The sequence below is a fragment of the Scardinius erythrophthalmus genome, assembly GCF_964197995.2.
Source record: "Scardinius erythrophthalmus genome assembly, chromosome: 19".
NCBI lineage: Eukaryota > Metazoa > Chordata > Actinopteri > Cypriniformes > Leuciscidae > Scardinius > Scardinius erythrophthalmus.
Window position 1 is genome coordinate 20,548,348 of NC_138239.1, and position 23,626 is coordinate 20,571,973.

A 23,626-nucleotide genomic window follows, 5' to 3' on the forward strand; every position below is an offset into this window, starting at 1 on the left:
TGAAAGGCAGTTATGACACAGATATGCTGTGTTTTGTGATATAAACGTGTGAGGCTGAAAGTGTAAGAAATAGAAATATCATGAAAAAGAGACAACTTCACTTTGTTTTCTTATTCTATCCTTATCTTTGGGAGTTCTTGTGCTCAGAGTTCTTGCTGAGAGTTTGGAGCTAAACCAACTTTCAGAACAATGTGTGTTTGGGGATATAATCCTAGTGCTTTTTTATGTGGTGTAGGCCTATTTAAAAACCTGTGCAGATCATTCAATAGTTGGATGATGTCGACATTTAATAAAAGCTTTAGAATTATTTTGACAGATGCAGGTCAGTTTATTGTGCAACATAAAAATAATAGCCTTTTTATAGGGAATATGAAATATATTACATATACATGTTCGTTATTTATAGATGTTTAAGAGAACAGATGCTATAAAGCTGCCAAACATCCCAGCGTCAGCAAGGCTGTATTAATGTGTGTTTGATGTCTAACATCTGGCTCGTATCTTCACGTTTGTATAAACTCTTCTGTGTGTTTGAAAGATAAGGCTCGAGGAGGTCGTGGTGGCCCTGCCAAGGCGCAGTGGGCGGACAGGACTAGTCACGTGATCCTTTCACCAAGTTCCCACGCAAAACACTCCTCACACATCCACGCGCGCTCGCGCTTTCGCTGCGCGCTCACGGCCCTGATCGCAACACAGTCCTACGGTTCTTGAGAGAAGAAACTGAGACTTGAGGGGGAAATATACTTGGATTCATCTAATGTGCTGTTGTTAGGTTTCCTGGGTGAACTGATTTGTAGAGTTATGTTTCCTGCTGCAGCTCAGGGAATAAACTTAAGCTGAGACCAAAAAAGTGAGTATAGCCATAACTCCTTTATATCTACTACTCGTGGACTTGTTTGGATTTGGACAGACGCAAAATATTTGATAAAGTGCGTCTGCACAGCAGCAACTTGGTTATCTTAAAATACAACATGAGTGTTCGATCTTAAAGAATTCTTATCTTTATGAATGTTGAATTAGTTAAAAATGTCATGTTTAGTTATACTATAACGCAGCAACTACACAATGTTAGTGCATCAAAACTTAGTGAACTGCCGACCTAGACAGCATTTCGGAGCATTAAATTCGTGCGCAGTTCTGTGGCAAACTGATTCGTAACGCGCAAATAAACCATTCGTGCGCCCCTGATGCCCCCCCAAAATATGTGTACGCCTATGACGCCGAAAAATGATGAACATAATGCCAATAAATGCTGTCTATGTAGGCAGCTCACTGAGTTTTAAGACAGCTAATTGCTTTTACGCGTTCAGGCTGCGGTCGCGAGACGCGCGTCAGTGATGAGGGAGATCAGGAGCTGCTTTTCTTTGCGTAAATATATTAATGCAGATTCAAAACAAGTTATATAAATATAAATTAAATAAATTAAAATTAAATTAAAAGATATAAATTAAATAAAATGTAAACAAAATAAATTCAGATGCAAAAACTTGTGTGGGGGTGCGGGGTGATTTCAGGCTATCAGGGTGGAGGAGGGGGAGGGGGGGCACTAAAGGTGTGAATTGTTCTCTGTGGGGTGCGTGCAGATATGCATGACTTGTATAGGATGTCAGCTGGAGAGCAGACACACAGGCGTTGTGTGAATGCATGTTTATTTGTATGTGTGTGTACAGACAATTAATTTGTAATCCAAAGTGCCCTGGCCTTTTTGTATTCAAGCAGCAATTGTGAACACTGCTTCAAGTGGATCAGCAAAAAATAGCCTACCCCTCTTTTTTTTCTCTCCTCTCTCTCTCTCTCTCTCTCTCTCTCTCTCTCTCTCTCTCTCTCTCTCTCTCTCTCTCTCTCTCTCTCTCTCTTAAGCAGAAGGTTGTGTGTTGTGTTTATGTATGAGCGAGGGTGAGCGCGTTGAGATGATTGCGGGCGATGAAGAGAGCGGATTACGCATCCGCCCCCCATCCAGTCTAAATGTGAAGAAGGTCTACAGCGAGAGCGCAGAAGAACTCCAGTCCCCAGAGGTTCTGAGGAGCAACGCTATGTCACCTGACCTGAGGCAGGACTTCAACATGATGGAGCAGAGAAAGAGAGTCACACAGATTCTGCATAGTCCAGTAAGACGTCACTCCCACACACACTCGCACCAAAGTGAGAATTCGCATGCTCTCTCTCTCTCTCCATCCATCCCTGTGCATTTTATGGAGCCCACGCTTGTGTTTGATTGCATAACAACCAACAAGTGGAGACCCGTTGCCATTAGTAACCATGCACAGATCACCAGAAAAGCTGGGAATGAGTGAATTAAATAAAAAACCTGAAGTGATTTCTGTGTATCATGTTTTTGCTGTATCAGGGCAGGTAGTCTAGGTACGCTTTCTGATGTCTTAGATGAAGCTCATCTCTTATGTGATTATAGCTTTATCTAGTTGTAATTTCTAAGTAATTTAAGTAATTTGGAGTGGTATAATCAACAAAACTGCATGATGATAATGCCCTGAATATACAGCAAATTATTGATGTTAAAATATGTCCATGATTGTTTTAAAACCAACATCATGATTTAAGTTTAAAGGTAGCCTATAAAGTGTAGGCCTATATATTTTTATCCTGTAACAAGTAGGTACGTATTTTTTTAAATAATGCTAATCATCTTTTTGCCTTACTAGTGAATTTTTAGTTGTACAAATGGTCCTGTGGTGTGACAAAATAATTTGTTATCAAATTAAAAAGCACCGATATTCCATGCAGTCTCTCAATTTATATGAGGCCATAAAAGCTGCATGCATGAGCCTAATTATAAAACACATAAAATGCTGTTTAAAATAGTATTAAATGAAGTATAGCATGTCTCACCGCAGGACATGTCATTGTCAACTTCCCAGAACTATTTCACAGCAAAGGCACTTATGACTGGACCTTCTGTTTACTGAACTTTCTCTTAAAGCCTGTTTTGTTGTCAGTGATTATTCATTACCATGAAATTATAAGCTATGAACAAATCAGAAATGTCCTATATTTAAGGAAAGTATTTCCACACTTAAGCCAAACTTTAAAGTCCACGTGAACCGGAAGTTGCAAACGACTTTTCTCCAGTGTTGTGACGTATTTCCCAGTGAAACGGAATATTGAACAGAGGGAAGGGTTTTACTCTAGCGCTCCTCCTCTCCATCTCTGCTCATAACAGACTAACGGTTTGAGGGGAGTGGTTAAGCGTTTCCCAACCCAAGCCGACAAACCTACATCATCAGAGAAGGAACGCCATTCCTGACCGGAAGTAACTTTTCAGACTTTGATTAAAGTTTACGACGACAAACAATTTTTTCTGTGTATTAACTTGCACGGATTCATTTTTCACCACAAGACTAGTAATATGCGCTAACAAAGTAAATAGGGTCAATTTTGATTTCAGTTGGACTTTAAATCAATTTCATTGGATACACATACCATACAAAAGTTTAGGCTTGGTTAGATTTATTTTAAGAAGTCTCTCATGCTCATCAAGGCTGCATTTATTTGATCAAAAATAACGTAAAAAAATGTAATATTGTGAAATATTATAGCAATTTAAAATAGCTCAATATATCTTAAAATGTCATTTATTCCTGTGATTTTAGTCCATTAATCTAGTCTTCAGTGTCACATGATCCTTCACAAATCGTTCTAATAATATGCTGATTTGGTGCTCAAGAAACATTTCTTATTATTATCAAGGTTGATTTTGATTGCTAAAAAATCTTTTTGAGGCCAAACTTTTGATTGGTGGTTTAGAATAAAATATTCAGTAGACATGCAAGCAATGCATGCTAAACCTTTTCTTAGATCTACATCTTAGAAATACAAAGTTCTGTCATGAAACTCTAGATGGTGCAGGCTGATAGGTCCTATAATCTGCTTGTAATCACATCATTCTCAATAGGGCACTGCTGATTGGTTCCTGGTGTATCAGTAGCCAATGAGCTTGCTGCTCAACCCCTTCAAATACTGGTCACGGTAGTTTCTGTTGCAGTGTGCTTTCAGAAACACCTCCACCTGTATAGATCTGCTGGGTAATTCATGTATGCTATATTGCACAGCAGCAGCATGTCTTACTTGCTCACATCAAGCGTGTTGTGTATATGTTAGTCGCAGCAAGTCCCATACTTGCTCTGCAGCAGCAACAATAACCAACAGCAGCAGCAATAACAATAGCAGCAGCAATAACAGCAGCATCAGCAGCATAGCAGATCTATTCCGCCAAGACCAAACATATCAACATTGTCATACCCATTACCATGCTAAACACCCAGAGAACTTTCTTGAATTTCTCACAATTACATTTAACCAACTGGTAATTTTAGTCACTGTATAAAATCAATATGTATTAAACGGACAGCATATCTATAATTTTAGAAAATGTTTTGCTTGAAAAACAAGTGCTACTTTAACATAATTGCCGCTTGGTTTGATATTTTGTTATTCAATGCAATGACATTCTTAAGTGTGGCTTAAATGTCCAAATATTTATTTTAATTACATTTTAGTTAACGTGTGTGTGTGTGTGTGTGTGTGTGTGTGTGTGTGTGTGTGTGTGTGTGTGTGTGTGTGTGTGTGTGTGTGTGTGTGTGTGTTGCAGGACTTTAAGGAGGAGTTGGAGTGTATGGTAAAGGAGCAGTGCTCTAAAGGCAGTAACTCCGGTGGTTTATTTGGTCACATCGCACACCTCATCATCAGCAACACACTTAGCAACACTGGAGTGTACAGTCCCAGCAGTGAGTGCACACACATAAACACTTTTATTAACACTTTATACTTTCCCATTGAAAATATTTTGTTGTCATGGTCAACAGATGGCAGGCATATAATTCTGAAAGCACAGATATCACCAGCTATTTATTATTGTTGTGTCGCTGTGTTTGTGTGTTTCCAGGTGCAGGGTCTATCAGTCCGGTGAATGATCTGTGTGGTATGGAGTGGTTTAATTGTTCTAAAGCTGAGAGGCAGGGCCGCTGTAAACTCGCTTGCTTGTATCGACTTCTGGACCTGTACGGACACACCCACTTCCCAAATACATATATAACTGTGAGTACTCACAGTCATTATTACACACTTTTTTCCACCTCAGCACACAAATTGTTTTTCAAATCTGATCTAGGACTGACTGTGCTCCCTGTCATTTTGCATGCAATAAAATTGGATGCTTTTGTTCAGACAACATTGGTTGTCATAGTGATGGCTTAAGTGTCAGAACAATGCAAAGAGAGAAGAGAATAGCTGCCATTGTGGAAAAAATAGACGAAAAACTGTTCATTCTGCCTCTATTCTATCATGACATGTCACCGTGATGCTATATAGTCATCGAACAACCAAAGCCTCTGATGGATTACTGTGCTTCATGCATATGTGACGTCTCAATCACCATTCATTTCTTAGTGAACGGCACATGTGAGTGCAAATGAGTGAATTGAGACAGCTGTAGTCACCAGTGCACTTTGTGTAGGATATCAAACTCATTTGCACCCTTAACAATATAAAATTGAAATCTTATTTGCCATTCAGAATTCATTCTGATTCACAAAGCATTTTTTTGGTGTTTATCAGTGTTGGGAAGCTACTCTGAAACTGTGGCTTAACAAGCTACAAGCTACTCATAAGTTAAGATACAGTCAGGCTACCCTTCTGAAAAAGTAGTTAGCTATACACTACAAGTTACTATCAAAAAGTAGTTAGCTACATTAAAACTACTTTGAATTTTATATTACAAATAACTGAATAATTGTTAATGAAGAATGGTTTAAAATATTTGGGGTTTAAAACAATGAAATATAATACAATTATTATTTTGAAGGGTATTGTTTTATTTTGTACACTATCCAAAGACACGCACAATGCACAAATATACATCTCAAACTGGCTGTCAAAGTGCAAAATTGCTACAAATGTAACATCAATGCAAGAACAAAATGTATGCAACATAAACTGGATACACAGGTGTAGTCGAAAATGCTGGTTAAACTCAAAGCACATGTAGTGATGGAGCTCTGAGATGCGAATCATGAACACAGTGGGCTTCGCTCTGAAACCCGTCGCAACTTATTTAATTAGATCACGGTTTCCCGTTTGATTGACAGATGCTTTGCCAAAGCAATGGTGCAAAACACGTTTGTGAACTTTTAGGTTCATTACAAAATGGTGGTGGGATAGATTAAGCTATTAAGCCACCTATTAAGATTAAGTCATCATAAAATCAAAAATTGACATTTGATATAGAGTGCAGTAAAGCTCTACAATTAATCAACTTAAAAAGCCTATTGTTCAACTGTATGTGCTTGAGGTCTTCAACGTAGACAACGTTTTAATTTTTGGTTTGCATAATTTACATACTGTAGTGTAACCTTTATTAGTTGATTCATGTGAAATATCAACACACTACTACTTTCACATAATCATCAGACGATCTCTTCTCAGTGAACTGTAAAGCCACAAGATGCTTGATGAAACAATAGATAGTGGTAATGCACAATTTTAGTTTGGGATCTAATAAGAATTTTAGATGCTGCACTGCTTGAATGTATTGTTCATCAAGACGCAAAACAGAATGTAGTTTTTGGTTGCGCTACGTGCTGGAAAAAGTAGTTAGCTACTGGAAAGGCTACACTGTTTTAGAAGCAACTGAGCTACTGTCAAGCTAATGAAAAATGTACTTAAGTTAGTAGTATCACCACTTGTAGTTAGCTACTCCCCAACACTGCTTTTTAGATAGTCAGATGTCTGAACATATAGTCCAATCCTCATTTTAGCTTATTCTGGCCAAATGCCGCCCACCTAAAAAGGAAGAGGCCACCTGTGCTGTTTTTTACATGCTGTTTAACTGTGGAGCTTGCTGTTTAAGATAACTAGCTTACTTGCTACTAATCCTTCAATCCAATTGCACAAAAGCAGCTAATCAAATTGTAATTGGTGATTTCCAATGCATCTGAAGTTCTTGTCTTTTTCTATTTGATTCCAGAATATACTATAATGCTCTCTCTCTCTCTCTCTCTCTCTCTCTCTCTCTCTCTCTCTCTCTCTCTCTCTCTCTCTCTCTCTCTCTCTCTCTCTCTCTCTCTCTCTCTCTCTCTCTCTCTCTCTCTCTCTCTCTCTCTCTCTCTCTCTCTCTCTCTCTCTCTCTCTCTCTCAATACAATTTCTATGTAATTTCTTCTTCAGTTGCGCATCAACAAAGAGCAAGATCATATTCTTATTCTTCCTAGAGGACTGTCATTTTCCGAGGCCACAGCAGCTAGTCTGGTACATACACCCCCACACATTTTGAACATTTATTTATAAGATTTATAAGGTTGGGAACCATGCACATTAGCAGTTGAATGTAAATTCCATATTGTATATAAAATATGGAAAAATACTATACAAGAAACGTCTGTTTCTTGTATCATGTGTTGTTCACAGGTGAAGGTGAATCTGATTGGTGAGGTGGTTGATCAAGGAGCGACTGCACTACCCGTGGATGTTTTGGGATTCAAACCACATTCTGCAGTGTATTCTGCCCGACCAGATGCCAAATGTGTTATACATACATACACACCAACTACAGCTGCAGTGAGTATGCACACACACACACACACACACACACACACACACACACACACACACACACACACACACACACACACACACACACACACACACACACACACACACACACACACACACACACACACACACACACACAAACAGGCGCACATATCTTTGTGGGGACTCTCCATAGACGTAATGGTTTTTATACAGTACAACCTGTATATTCTGTCCCCTTACACTAACCCTACCCCTAAACCTACCCATCACAGGAAACTTTATGCATTTTTACATTTTCAAAAAAATATAATTTAGTATGTTTATTAACCCATTTCCCTCATGGGGACCGCTGGCTGGTCCCCACAATGGAGGTGATCTCAGGTTTTACTATCCTTCTGGGGCCATTTGGTTCCCACAATGTAATATAAACAAACACACACACACACACACACACACACACACACACACACACACACACACACACACACACACACACACACACACACACACACACACACACACACACACACACACACACACATTTGCCTTCCAGGTCTCCCACATTCGCATTTGTTTGAATGCAAGTCAATGGAATGAAAAGTGTGTTAACTCTTTCCCTGCCATTGATAGAATTTTCCGTCTTTCCATGTTTTCACTGTTATATGATAGGGGGCACTATTATGCATTTTCGTAAAGAGTAGAGAATCTCCAGATCAAAACACAGGCAAAAAAGTAGCAGAAACAAGTGACAAAAGCATTAAGCATTGCAATATATTAATTAAAGTCATCCTGTGGCTGAGGCACCCTAGTGCAAGTGTGTCCGACTGCAGCCCGCAGTACTACAAACCATGACCACTAACTACGCCCCCTACAATGAAACAGCTATTTGTGATGTCATCAGAGCCCCTCCCTCTGAAATCACTGATGTCGTCACTACTGTTCTTCTACTTCACATTCCTCGCTTTTTAAGCTTTTTGAAAATCTGCAGTAAATTTTAATTTTATGGAAAGGGCAGCTTTAGGGTAAGGTATAGGTTTGGTTTTAGCTATTATTACCATGAGTCTGGATTCATTTGATAGTATAATTTATGTTTTACTAGCTGTTATTTCATACTTCATAAGATTCAAAAGCAATATAAGATTTCATACACAAAACATTAAAAAAATTACTTCAAAAGATTGTTTTAGTTAATGACATCCATGCTTGTTTCTTCGTGGGAGGCGTAACTTCTTGTAGAGGCGTGGTTTGTAGTACTGCAGGACGCAGACAGACCCTTCTCCCCTTGTGGGCCCTGGCACCTTGGTTAAAAACCACTAGCACAGACACAGTATCCACTCTGCCTGTTATATGTCCTTTCTGTGTGTCCTGTAGGTCTCTTCTATGAAATGTGGCATCTTACCCATTTCCCATGAAGCTTTGCTGCTGGGAGAGGTGTCTTATTTTAGCTACCATGGTGATTTAGCTGACGAGCAGGAGAGGATGGAACTTCAGAAAGCTCTGGGTCCCACTGCCAAGGTGACTGTCTGTGAATTCTGCCACTCGTTGGCATGACAACCCTTAGTAATTCACTATAGTTCAGCATGGAAAAGCTTAAGCAGGGAAAAATATAAGATTATATTCATTGGCACATTAAAATATGTTTTTTTTCGTTGGTATTTGTTCATTTTTGTTTAGTCAATGCTTATGTTAAATTTATAGCCGTTAAATAATATTTAAAGTATCATATTTATAATTTTATTTTGTGCATAACTGGGATGCGTTACAGTGGATTCGCAAAACTGATGACATTCTGCTTGTTTTTAGGTTTTGGTCTTGAGGAATCAAGGTTTTCTGGCATTTGGAGAGACGACAGAGGAAGCTTTTCACTATCTGTATCACACCCACCAAGCCTGTGAGATACAGGTACACACTCACATACACACAATCAATCAAAAGGAAATGTGCATATATGTGGATGAATAAACAAATATTAAAATAAACTTTAAAGAAGTGAATACTAAATGGAAAAGGAATATATGTGGATCAAAGTAGCCTACACAGAAAATGGAATGGATTGACAAATCAAACTGCCAATAAATTTTGCCATGCTGTCGTTATCACGTGACCTACCAGCGTCAATCACAAATCCTCAACAGTGGCCTCATCTGGGTACTTTTTGCCTACTCTTTTATGAGTACTGTGAATTCGGACATACAACTTTTGTTTTTCACCTACTCTGTAGTAGTGAAGTATGCGATTTCGGATGCAGCCCAATGGAGTGGTTAGACTTTCATTCAACATCATCTCTGTCTTTCTGCCTTTGTTTCTCCTCAGGTTAGCGCTCTGCTATGTGCGGGTGGCGTTGATAACCTTTGCGTGTTAGACAGAGCAAGTCTGAAAACAGCTCCTACGAAAAATCCCAGTGGACAAATACCAGACGGACAGATCAGATGGAGGGTTGGAGAGGCAGAATTTGAGTCGCTTATGAGGATGTTAGATAACTTAGTGAGTGGCCTGTGAGCTAATCTATACTAGATGTGTCTGCAATGTTTAAATGTTGTCTTTTGATGGCATGGAGCATGTATTTTTAAACATTTAACAGAAAAAAAACAATAGTGCCTAGTGCCTACTAACATGCCACCTGCATTTCCAGGGTTACAGAACCGGTTACACTTACCGCCATCCCATAGTTAAAGAGAAACCTCGACATCATAACGATGTGGAGATCCCAGCAACCGTCACAGGGGTGGCATTAGAGGAAAAGGATGTCTTTCCACAGAGTCCATTGCACGTCCTGGCACAGAAGCGGGACAGAGAGAGGATCCGATGGCTAAACTCTCCGAACAGCTACTTAAAGGTCAATGTACCTGAAGAGTCCTTCAACGGGACATGCAGCCCCCGGTCCAAAACTACGGTATCTTCATAAATTCACTTCAGCAACATAATGAGTCATATTTCAGTGTGATTAATCATGGATCAGTATGGAAGCATGTTTCCACCAAAGAATAAAAAAATAAACAGGTCTTAGTCAGGGTGGTGCCATATTTCATTTTTGACCGGAATGAAAATGAGGCTGTGAGTGATTGAAGTAAAGTGTGTTCAATGGATCAGTTGTTTAGCTGACAAAACATCTTCCCAAATAATCTTTCAGTAGACAAAAACGCCAACAGCTTTGAAAGTTTAGGGTTTTGAAAATCATGTGATCTAATACATTTATATAGTAAATACCATTGTAAAGACTGTAATCTATCCCTCACTGCCTTGTTTTCATCCACACAAATTCAATATGGTGTCTGGTCTGACTAATGTCTATTGTGAGATCAATTTTAAAATAATAACATAATGTACACAATTACAAGAAATAGTGACAAATTTGTAATACATTTTTTCTTCTTTTATTATGCTACGGGAAAATTAGATTCCATAGATCAGAAACTTTGAGAGAAAAATTAATATTTATATTTATGTATGTGCTTAATATTCACTGTTTTCTTAAATTCATTATTTTCTTTATCTTTTTAGTGGATGAAGTCAGAAGATTCAGGCAGCTGCAAGGACACTCCAATTAGGATTGAGGACCCCAACCAGTTTGTCCCACTTAATACTAACCCCAGTGAAGTACTGGAAAAAAGAAATAAGGTGAGTGAGTGAGTGTACAGACTGAACAGACTGTGTCCACAGATTGTGTTCACTACACTAAAGCACTGCTTGCTTTGTGGTGGTTTAGATTCGAGAGCAGAACAGAGTAGATCTGATGACATCTGGACCGAAGTCTCAGCTGCTGGCAGACATCGTTATAGACAAGCCTTCTGGACCAGTGCGTAACTACACTAACACAAATACTAAATAAACAACCTTTGAAAGGGCACTAAACTTTTTCTTCTGTAATAGTTCTTTTGACAGGTATGTTTAAAATGACTTTTCTTTCCTTCCTTACAGTATACCAAAAATGTTCCTTCCTTCCTTCCTTACTTCTTTCTTTCTTTCTTTCTTTCTTTCTTTCTTTCTTTCTTTCTTTCTTTCTTTCTTTCTTTCTTTCTTTCTTTCTTTCTTTCTTTCTTTCTTTCTTTCTTTCTCCTTCCTTTTCTTTAGTTCTTTTAGCATACCAACAAATTCTTCCTTCCTTAATACCTTCCTTCCTTCCTTCCCTCCCTCCTTCTGTCCTTCCTTACATACCAACAATTTCTTTCTTTCTTTCTTTTAATTTTTTCTCTCCGATGTAGAAACATGATTTCATAGATAGATGTCAGTATAAAGTCCAAAACCAGTGTCCTTGCAAAACATAAACAAAAATTACACACAAGTGTCAGTCAATCCCTTTGCCATTATTATTTTCAGGCATTCATTTATGAGGATGAGGAACAGGCAGCTGTTCTACCACCCAACCCTTTCGACCAATCAGAGGCAGAACTACAGGAATACACACAAACTGTGGAGAATAAGAGCAGCCAATCAGGTACAAGCACACTCTGCATACAGAGGGTGCTTCTCAATTCTTATTTGTGCATCCTCGCATCTCTGTAGGATGCAAGGAAAGAAAAGGAGGACGGAGGAATTGAATGAAAGCTTTTTTATACATTGGAATACTTGATCACTCGAGCGTCACTTCACAGCGTCATCATCAGCGCTCAAAGGATCTGTCCTTATGTTGTTAAAGTTTGGTTATTTAAGAAATTCATAATAAATAATAATAAAGCAAGACACCCTGTTGAAATATGTGAGATGTGTGGTTTATTTAAACTGCAAAGGTAAAGCATAAATTAAAATTATTGTGACCGATGTGAAAGGGGAGGAGAATTGATACGTGCGTCACGTTTAGTCGGTAAAACTCTTCCGCAAAGGATCCACCTGTGTATCCTCGCTCATGACTCCTCTGGAAGCCTCCTCGCTCCTCGATCCTCAACTCCTCGCGGTGCAATTAGAGAATTGAGATGTCCTTCAAGATGGCTGAGCTCAATCGGTTTCCGGGTCATAGGATGGAGGACGGAGGAGCGAGGAGACGAGGAGGGATATTGAGAAGCACCCAAAGACACAGAATGACATTACCATTCAAAGGCTTGGGGTCAGTTAGAGTTTTGAAAGAAATTAATACTTTTATTCAGTATGGACTCATTAAATGGATTAGAAGTGACAGTGAAGGCATTAATAATCTTACAAAAGATTTGTGCATGTTCTTTAAAACTTTTTATTAATTAAAGAATCCTGAAAAAAAAACATTTTAAACAGCACGACTGTTTTCAGCATTAACCATCTCTATTTAGCAAGATTGTAAGGCTTCTCTTAACCTTGTTTGTTAAAATGTGTTTTCTTGACATAAGCTCTTCAGTCAGAGGCCGATGAGGAGTTCACGGACGGAGAAATGACCACATATGACGGCTCCACTGTGTCCCTGTCGATCTCACCTCTCATGAGCCCTGAAAGAGGAGGTCAAGATTCTCTCATATAATCTCATGTAGTTTCGTATAAACTGTTGGCTGGGATTGTATGAGCATATTATCACGCTGGTATTTGATAACCAAATTAGTTGCTGTTTTATGGTTTCCAGCTGGATGACCTCATGCTGAAAAGTCTCTTCCTTTCATCTTCAGACTGTCTCTCAGCTCTACTGCAGAGCAGTGACGGCGATGACCTGACGCAGGATGATGACCTCACTCTACAGGTCACGGAGCTCAGCATCACTAAAGAGATGCAGGTCTCCATAACTACCACTGTCGCCAACAACATTTCAGTCACCAGCTCTTCTGATTGTCAGCCAAAGTCACCAAAAAAGAAGAAAAAGAAATTCCGTACTCCTTCCTTCCTGCGAATGACGAAAAAGAAAGAAAGAAGAGAAAAGGAGAAAGGAAAAGACAAAGAGAAGGAGAAAGAGAAGGAGCAAGAAAAGGAGATAGAGGAAGAAAAGGAATGCAAAAAGGACTGAGTGAACGAGTCTGTTAGACACATGCTGTGCAGGGGCTAGTGGGTAATGTAGTTTCAGGAGGGTCCAATGATAAACGTGATGACTAGCAGGGATATGGATATGGATATTAGCGTTAAAGCAATGACTTGTATGTATTGTTATTAAACGGAATATTTCAGAATACTTTTCTAACAGCCATAAGCCATAATAATAACTAGAGCAAAAAGTCTAAATAGCCTAAGAATATCCACCTACACTTTTATAAACTGTACATAAAAGCACACTTACACAAAATAGAAATTCTAGTGCTGATCTGCAACTCTAAACTCTGCATTTGAGAAGTATCAGAAACATTTTGATGGCTCTGCATTTTGTTTGTAAATGAATTGATGTTTTGTGCTGATATAATCAGGTGACAGTGAATTGTATGAAAGACTGTGCATCTGGATTCCTGCATATTAGGAATATTAAAGAAATGGGAAGCTGGCCATTCAGTGTGATATGAAGCTTTTTTGATTTGCTGGTTTTATAAATGAAGAGATGTGGTTGATAACATTGTTATTCTGCTTCGTTTTATTGACTGATTATATACAGCTTATGTTGTACTCACTATATGTTGATTATATTAAGCTGTTATCACTATACTATCAAATACACCATTTTTAATCAAAATCTTATGCTGTATTTATGTTAATAGTGATGTATTATTGTGCTCACCAAGGTATTTGTCTTCCATGGTCAAATACTGCTTTTGTAATTTGCAGTCTCATGGTCACATGTGTAAATGTAATGTAACCACTGTGAAATAAAAGTGTGCTGCAATTTACTATGAAGCAATTTTTTTATAACACAGATTTAAGCTGTCATTTGGAAAACAACGTCCAATTAAAAAAGTCAAATTAAAAGAAACCACAAATTCTTTTAAGAATGTCAAGAAATCAATGTTTATTCCTCTCAAATATGTAAATATACAAAACTGAAAAGCAAATGTAACAACAAATGGACTGCAGCAGAATGCTTATTAGACACAGAGGTGAAGACAGCAAAACAATCTGTTAATCTGTTCAACAACACCAGTCAAATGTGTATGAGGGCGGCCAGAGCTTTCCATATACATTTGTTCAACACATCATAAAACCTATAGAGCAGTTTCCATCCTCAGCAGCTCGTGCAGAGACTCGACCTGAGAGCATGAGGAGAACCAGTAAAACTAAACAGGAGCTGTCCTTCACTGAGGATTGATGAACATCCAGAGACTCGGTTCAGTACAGAACAGCTCCAACATCCACATACTAAATACCCACTATTACTGCAAATAAAACAAGGGGGAAATGTGTTACTATACTCATCATATCCAATCCATTTGTTTATGACTTCTAAGTGGGTTTCAGTTTGTTTCATTTTTTTATGGTGGATGATTACAGATGGTCACAGACACAAGAGAAGATCACTGGGGCATTAGATGCCTGACATTATACTTTGAAGTATCATTGTACTGGGTCATGGGTTTATCTGCGATACCACACGTGCCAACGCCAACCTTTCCATTCACACTCTCTGGAGATGCAAATATACTCCTCTTCACCTGCAGAGGAAGATCATACAACATGAACAATATAACAGGGTAAAAAAAAAACAGCATTTAAGAGAACATTGCAAAGTTAATCAGGCTTTATTCTTATATACACACCTGTCCTTTCTTATTTTTTGAATAGGCTTTATTGTTAAACTGCTGCCATTTGGACTTCTGAACTTCTCTCTCTTGCTCCAGCTCCTTCATGCGCAGCACCTTCTTCTGGGCCTTTTTCTTCTTATATTCCCTCTGCTCTGCCAGCAGCTCTTTTCTAAGAGAAAACACACAAAAGGAAAGATTTGTAAAAAAAAAAAAAAAAAAAAAAAAAAAAAAAAAAAAAAATAATCAATCTAAACTGTTGTAGTGTATAATGTCTGTGCCACTGATGAAAAGTTGTATATAAAAAGTATACATATACACTTTTTAATACACACACACATATACACACACACATACAGTGAGGAAAATAAGTATTTGAACACCCTGCTATTTTGCAAGTTCTCCCACTTGGAAATCATGGAGGGGTCTGAAATTGTCATCGTAGGTGCATGTCCACTGTGAGAGACATAATCTAAAAAAAAAATCCAGAAATCACAATATATGATTTTTTTAACTATTTATTTGTATGATACAGCTGCAAATAAGTATTTGAACACCCGTCTATCAGCTAGAATTCTGACCCTCAAAGACCTGTTAGTCTGCTTTAAAATGTCCACCTCCACTCCATTTATTATCCTAAATTAGCTGCATAAAGACCTGTCCACCCCATACAATCAGTAAGAATCCAACTACTAACATGGCCAAGACCAAAGAGCTGTCCAAAGACACTAGAGACAAAATTGTACACCTCCACAAGGCTGGAAAGGACTACGGGGAAATTGCCAAGCAGCTTGGTGAAAAAAGGTCCACTGTTGGAGCAATCATTAGAAAATGGAAGAAGCTAAACATGACTGTCAATCTCCCTCGGACTGGGGCTCCATGCAAGATCTCACCTCGTGGGGTCTCAATGATCCTAAGAAAGGTGAGAAATCAGCCCAGAACTACACGGGAGGAGCTGGTCAATGACCTGAAAAGAGCTGGGACCACCGTTTCCAAGGTTACTGTTGGTAATACACTAAGACGTCATGGTTTGAAATCATGCATGACACAGAAGGTTCCCCTGCTTAAACCAGCACATGTCAAGGCCCGTCTTAAGTTTGCCAGTGACCATTTGGATGATCCAGAGGAGTCATGGGAGAAAGTCATGTGGTCAGATGAGACCAAAATAGAACTTTTTGGTCATAATTCCACTAAACGTGTTTGGAGGAAGAAGAATGATGAGTACCATCCCAAGAACAACATCCCTACTGTGAAGCATGGGGGTGGTAGCATCATGCTTTGGGGGTGTGTTTCTGCACATGGGACAGGGCGACTGCACTGTATTAAGGAGAGGATGACCGGGGCCATGTATTGCGAGATTTTGGGGAACAACCTCCTTCCCTCAGTTAAAGCATTGAAGATGGGTCGAGGCTGGGTCTTCCAACATGACAATGACCCGAAGCACACAACCAGGATAACCAAGGAGTGGCTCTGTAAGAAGCATATCAAGGTTCTGGCGTGGCCTAGCCAGTCTCCAGACCTAAACCCAATAGAGAATCTTTGGAGGGAGCTCAAACTCCGTGTTTCTCAGCGACAGCCCAGAAACCTGACTGATCTAGAGAAGATCTGTGTGGAGGAGTGGGCCAAAATCCCTCCTGCAGTGTGTGCAAACCTGTTGGAAAAACTACAGGAAACGTTTGACCTCTGTAATTGCAAACAAAGGCTACTGTACCAAATATTAACATTGATTTTCTCAGGTGTTCAAATACTTATTTGCAGCTGTATCATACAAATAAATAGTTAAAAAAATCATACATTGTGATTTGGATGATTTGGACGTGGGTCCAAATCATCGAGCGGCACTTACGGAGATGAACAGGCAATATCCTGGGTTGGAAAATAGGACTATGTCGGGGTATGAATTTACCATCTTAAACAGCAATTTGCATACTACTGAAACGGCCACTATGGGTGAGTTTCCAGCTGACTTTACTTCATTACCAGCAGTGATCCTGCCGAGCGCTGTGATGCCTTGTGTGAAAAATCATGTGCAAAAACTAACAAACTGTGCATTACCAAACAATTCAAAACGTAAGATAAATCCTGCAATTGTGAAACATCGTGGTAATAAACTCTTCCGCACTGTAAATCAGGCTCGCATGCTGTGGGATTTTCAGGCTAAACCAAGCGGATTATTAGGAGGACATTTAAATATCCGAAGCGCAATTCCTAAAGAGGACCAACTGCAACATCTCTTATATGAGTCAAATTTGGACTTCCTTTGCTTGACAGAGACATGGCTACACGAAAACTCCCCGGCTGACATATTAAAAGTCCATGGTTACAATATGTTTAGACGAGACAGAAATGTTGGTCGGGGTGGTGGAGTATTGTTTTATGTAAAGGATAATATAAATTGTGCGCAAATTCACTTGTCATGTGCTGATGATTTGGAATGCATTGTGCTTAAATTGACTCTCTCTACTCAAATGTCTTTAATTCTGATTGGAATATACAGACCACCGTCCACGAAAATAGTTTTTTATGATAAATTAAATGCTCTTTTAAAGGAATGTGATACTAAAAATGAGGTTGTTTTATTAGGAGATTTTAACATAAATTGGAGTGATAAAATAAAAAGGAAAGAGTTAAAACGTGTTACAAGTAATTTCGAATTACAACAGGTAATTGAAGGGCCTACGAGGATAACTAGTTCATCAGAGACACTTATTGATTTGGCTTTCACAAATAGACCAGAAAGAATAAGAAAATCTTACAATTTGGTCACGGGGTTATCAGACCACAATATGATCCTGATCGTAAGAAAACTCCCCAAAACGGCATTAAATTTATCAACTTATACAAAGTTAAATCAGTATGTAATGCCTAAAAGTCAGTTACCTAGTCTTGAACATGCAATTAAAAAAATCAATTGGAATGAACATCTTGCTCATAAAAGTGTTGATGAAAATTGTAAATCTCTCATGGTTGAACTTGAAACAATTATACATAGTTTTATGAGAAAAATTAAAAGTAAACCTGGTAAAAGAAACCATCTACCTTGGATAAATGAGACTATAAGGTCACTAATGAAACAGAGGGACAGCACCCTTAAGATGGCTCTCAAGAATAAACTGGCTCATGAGAGACGTTTATACACCACATTGAGGAATAAGGTTTTAAAAAAACTCAGGCAGGCAAAAGCAACATTTTTTATTGATGCTATTCGTGAAGCTAAGGGAAATACAAAAGAAATCTGGCATAATTTAAAAAAATTAACAGGGAAATCATGTACCATCAATAAACCAATAAAATTGAATATAGATGGAAATGTAACCCATGAGGCAAGTAAAGTGGCAGCAGCATTTAATTGTTATTTTATTAATTCTATAAATGCTCTATCTCAGAGTTTTGCCAGTTCAAATTACTCTCTCACTCCTTTAGATACAGGTGCCCCCATTATGACTTTTAGAGAAGTGACAAACTTTAAAGTGAATTCAATCATCTCTTCTCTTAATGGTTCAAGGGCAAAAGATATATATGGGATGGACACAGCATTTATAAAAACCCATAAGGAGGCACTTATTCCATCTATTACGAAAATTATAAATTGGTCAATTAATGAAGGAGTGTTTCCCAGTTCTTGGAAAACTGCAATAATAACACCAGTATTTAAATCCGGTGATCATAGTATCATCAGCAACTATCGACCGATAAGCATTCTTCCAGCAGTCTCCAAAATTGCAGAAAAATTTATATCGGAACAGATTACAACGCATTTAAATGCAGGTTCCTTCCCATTACATCCGATGCAATTTGGATTTAGAAAATATCATTCTACGGAAACGGCTAATGTCTTTCTGTTGGAAAATATAAAGGCTAAACTGGAGAAGGGTGGGGTGGTCGGAGCCGTTTTTCTTGATTTAAAAAAAGCTTTTGATTTGGTAAATCATGACGTTCTAATTAATAAGTTATCAAAATTTAATTTTTCATCAGATGTAATTAAATGGATAAAATCATATGTTACAGACAGAAAACAATGTGTTTGTGTGGATAATAACATCTCCCAAATAACTGACATTAATTTGGGAGTACCCCAAGGTTCCATTTTGGGTCCCCTGTTATTCAGTTTATACATTAATGATTTACCTGAGGTCTGTCCACCTACTGTCACCTGCCAGATGTATGCTGATGACACTGTCATATATCTACATGCTGCAAACAAGAGGCAAGCTGCAGAAGAGCTATCAGTTGCATTGATCACTATATCCAATTGGTTAGCAAATTCGTGTCTTCACCTTAATACTGATAAAACAGTATGTATGTTTTTTTCGAAATCTGCAAACAAAGACCTAGACCCAGATGTCATAGTAGCAGGGAAAAGACTTCCAGTGGTCCAAGAGCTCAAATATTTGGGAATAATAATAGATTCACGTCTTTCATTTAAAACACAGGTGAAAAAGGTCATAAATAGAATCAAATTTAATTTGGCAAATTTCAGACACATTAGGAATAATTTAACTACACAGGCCTCAATGCTATACATTAATGCTATGATTTTATCACATATGAATTACTGTCTTACCAGTTGGACACAGACAGGTCGAACCACATTACGACCAGTTGAAATACTTTATAAACGAGCCTTGAAAACGTTAGATAAAAAGTCCAATTCATATCACCATTGTAAAATTTTAATTAAATATGATCTTTTAAATTGGGAAAACATGATTAAGTTTGCTGATATCTTACTTGTATATAAAATTTTTCATGGTATGGCCCCCCCTCCGCTCAATAAATTCATCCAACAAAATCTAAACGCATCCACTAGAGCGTCTACAAGAGGGGATTGTAAAATACCATGTAGAAAAAGTAGTTTTGGACAGTCAGCTTTCTCTTTTCGAGCAGCTCATACATGGAATACCATACCCACAGAACTAAGGAACAACACATCTATTAAATCATTTTCCAAATCCATAAAACATTGGTTAGTCAAATCAAATATGCTGCCATAATACAGAATAATATATTTGCATTCATTGTTATAGTGGTGTCTCTGTGTTTGCATATATGTTGTTGATGTATTCAAATGTGTGTCTATTCACTTTGATCTGTGTCTACTGTGTATGACACTTGTCTTTGTTTTTTTTTTTCTTTTTTTTTCTTTTTTCTTTCTGTTTTTTGATTAATCTGCCAGTTGTCCAGATCGCGAATAGTAGTGTTATTCGTATTTATTTTTATCTAAAGCTTTCTTATTGATATGTATTTATTGTATTGTTATAGTATATTTATTGTTTTTCTCTTAACCATCAACCTGCTAGGGACTGCAGATGAAAATTAGCCTGTATGGCTAAATCTGGCACATTTACATTTTGGACTTCGTCCTCATGTTGATTAATGTGCGTTGTCCCTTTTAAATAAATCAAATCAAAATTTCTGGATTTTTTTTTTTTTTAGATTATGTCTCTCACAGTGGACATGCACCTACGATGACAATTTCAGACCCCTCCATGATTTCTAAGTGGGAGAACTTGCAAAATAGCAGGGTGTTCAAATACTTTTTCTCCTCACTGTATATACATATACACACACATACACATACATATATATATATATATATATATATATATATATATATATATATATATATATATATATATATATATATATACACACACAAACACGTAAATATTTTTCAGATTTACATATATTTACCATTCAATTAATAGGAATACATATTTTAAATATACATTTTAAATTGCAGTATTAACAACTGTGCTCATTTACAACTTTTAAATCATATTATACCTTATAAAGATATGTTGCTCTGTTTAACACTATGGCCCTGTTTACACCTGGTCACTTCATGCATTTTCTCTGAAAAGACCAGGTGTAAATGCCCTCCGACACGCTTTTGAGACAGATTTAAATCCGATCACTCAAACCACTTCAGGAGGTGGTTTGAGACGCATTCCAAACTAAACTGGACAAGTGTAAATGCACCTGGTTATTGAAAACACATATGTAAAGTTTACTCCTCCCAAAATGATAAAAAAATAAATAAACATGAGAGAGCGTGTTATAGGCTATATGACATGTTATAGCCATATATAAAAGTCGCAGACGCTCAACACACAATAAAAGTGAGACTAAATGATCTTACCAGTGCTGATGCCGCTCTCTCTCCTATTGCGGCCTGATCTTGAAATTAGCTGATGATAAATAAAATGCAGCTCATACATGTTGCATTCGGTGACGTGACCTCCGTTAAACTTGCATATAGAGCGGGAATTGAAGATCGGATTTATATTCGTTTTGTGGAGACATTTACGAGGCCAAGTGTAAATGAAAAACGTGTTAACACATTAGATTAGACAAATTAACAAATCGGAAAAGTAAAAGCAACTGAAGTGACCAGGTGTAAACAGGCCCTATATTAAAACAGATTTAAAAGTTATATTCATGTCTACTTACTTAGATTTGGGCTTTCCGTCCTTCTCTTCCCTGCTCCTGCCCTCCTCCACTTCTTTGAGCACGTGAAGTGGCAACACCTCTGCGTTACCGTAGCCAGCGAAAGTGATGGCTGCCGTGCCATTCTCGCTGTCAATCTCTTCAATTTCCGCCTCATACAACCTGCCAATCACACACCACTGTAAGCAGGTGAGTACGGATATTTACACGAATCCCTCTTCCAAATGTAGCCGAACACAATCCCTATATACCTCCCAGTACTGTGTTGGTGTGTGATACTCACTGTCCGTCCTGGCTCCAGGTGGCCATGCAATGGTCTCCGACCCTCCAGCTGTGACTGGGAGCGACTGTCTCTGAGCTTTTGGTACTGGTCGTACCTTCCACAGGCTGTGATGTCAACAGGTCTTTTGTCAACTCAATCACCTCCTATAAGTGACACATAACAGCAAAGTTGATGAACATACTTGCATAGAAAGGCACTTTTTCTTGTCAGAGGCTATCAAGCGTCAACCTCAGTGACAAAAACTAGACCGCTGAAAGACTCTGGTCTCATCAATGTAAACACATACTAAAAAAAAAAAAAGCAGAAGATAATTGTGCCCCAAACCTGGAGATCCTTCTGCAGTTTACGCAGATCTTCATTATCTGGATCTGTAGAGAGCGCCGCCTCCACCTGCTGCAGCTGAGCTTTATAGTTGCTCAACTGCTTTACCAACTCTTCAGACATCTGAAAAATAACATAGCATACCTTTCAATAAAAGAGTGAAAACACACCCACCCTTGCCTTACATATATAAACATCAAATATGTTCTCTAGAACAGGAATCCCAATATTTGTTATCTGAATCCGACAATTTTTTTTAATTAACGTTACTCCCCAATTTTATCGTTTTCAATTTAAATGCTTTGTTTAATAACGTATTGGAATTCGTTCAAACCGCGTCTCACGAAGCCTTGTTTTGATCCAGTTAAACAATACAAAAGCGATGAGGAGAGTCATAAATAGAGCGCAAGGCCGCACGCTCGGCAGAAGACATGTTTAACTTATATCTATAAACACAGTATACTCGAATCATCCTTTACCATGCGTCTTACCTTTAAATATTCCCAATATAACAATTATATGAAAAAGTGTTTAATTAATGTGTTAAGTGTCCCATGTACGATAGTATTTTCGTGAAAAAGACGGCCGTTCCTTCTACGTTTGTATCTCTTCGTGGTATCGTTTTTTCGACCTTTTACCGGATGTGACGCCACAGTCTCGCGTGATAAAACTGTTGTCGCGATGTTGTCGCGCCATCCTGTGGCAGAGAGGAAAGGTAAGTAAAATGAAATAAAATGAACACTACTTTTTTCGTTTTTGAAATAAAGTTTGATTTTGAATCTTATTTTATACTTAAGGCTTTTATAGCTCATATAGGCTAGTGAAAATAAGTAGTTCCGCAATCTACTAGAGTGCGGAACTACTTATTTCCACTAATAAGTAGAGTCACTCTAGGAGGATTTTTTTTAAAAAACCTATTATGAAATTCTGATAGTTTGTAATGTAAATTAATTAGATCTTTATAACATCTAAGCAAGCAGACTTCTTACATACAATTTAGGTAAATATCACTCTATATTTCCTAATAATATGTCTTATAAGGATATGTTTAAATTCTTAATAGTTTTATAAAAAAAAAATGTCATTGAAATGGAAAAGTATAGGCCTGTAATGGAATGCCATACAGAGATGATTAAGCGAAAGCCTGATTTATCCTATTCGATGCTTACATTTTAAATTATTATTTTTTTCTTCTTCTTCTGCTTCTTTTTTTATGTATGGATAATCAAGAAAACCTATGCTGCTTACGTATGTTCGTCCTGAAATATAACTAACATTATTTGTAGTTTTGCAACTTTCTGCATAATAAATAGCCGAGGCTACTTTAATAAAACTGTCAGTTCGTAATTTGACCATATAGTAGGCTACCACATTTTATTTAATGTCAAATAAAGGCAAGTCAAAATTGCTGCCAGTGATTGTGAATGTATGTTTGCAGATAAAGGTAGTAGTAGAGGTAAAAGTTAACTCCAACTCCA

At 37.9% G+C, this 23,626-nt stretch overlaps 2 protein-coding genes across 3 annotated transcripts; one reads left to right on the plus strand and one right to left on the minus strand.

Moving 5' to 3' along the window:
- The first annotated feature begins 622 nt into the window (after positions 1 to 622).
- add3b (adducin 3 (gamma) b) lies at positions 623 to 14,249 on the plus strand. Of its 2 annotated transcripts, none has more exons than XM_081394145.1 (15): positions 623 to 850; positions 1,864 to 2,108; positions 4,607 to 4,742; positions 4,901 to 5,052; positions 7,179 to 7,259; positions 7,419 to 7,568; positions 8,916 to 9,059; positions 9,348 to 9,446; positions 9,858 to 10,028; positions 10,177 to 10,437; positions 11,046 to 11,162; positions 11,251 to 11,340; positions 11,862 to 11,979; positions 12,842 to 12,949; positions 13,112 to 14,249. In XM_081394145.1, exons 2-15 carry the CDS (start codon positions 1,887 to 1,889, stop codon positions 13,441 to 13,443), a joined length of 2,181 nt encoding a protein of 726 aa, XP_081250271.1. In that variant the 5' UTR covers positions 623 to 850; positions 1,864 to 1,886; the 3' UTR covers positions 13,444 to 14,249. The 2 variants fall into 2 exon arrangements, with proteins under 2 accessions (XP_081250271.1, XP_081250272.1); XM_081394146.1 differs by having other exon boundaries at positions 643 to 850; positions 1,861 to 2,108.
- On the minus strand, positions 13,986 to 22,852 carry smndc1 (survival motor neuron domain containing 1). Its single transcript, XM_081394147.1, has 6 exons — positions 22,640 to 22,852; positions 22,152 to 22,271; positions 21,828 to 21,970; positions 21,548 to 21,706; positions 15,113 to 15,266; positions 13,986 to 15,007 (listed from the first exon to the last, which is right to left on the minus strand). The coding sequence occupies exons 2-6, from the start codon at positions 22,269 to 22,271 to the stop codon at positions 14,870 to 14,872; spliced, it is 714 nt and encodes a 237-aa protein (XP_081250273.1). The 5' UTR covers positions 22,640 to 22,852; the 3' UTR covers positions 13,986 to 14,869.
- Between the last annotated feature and the right edge of the window lie 774 nt (positions 22,853 to 23,626).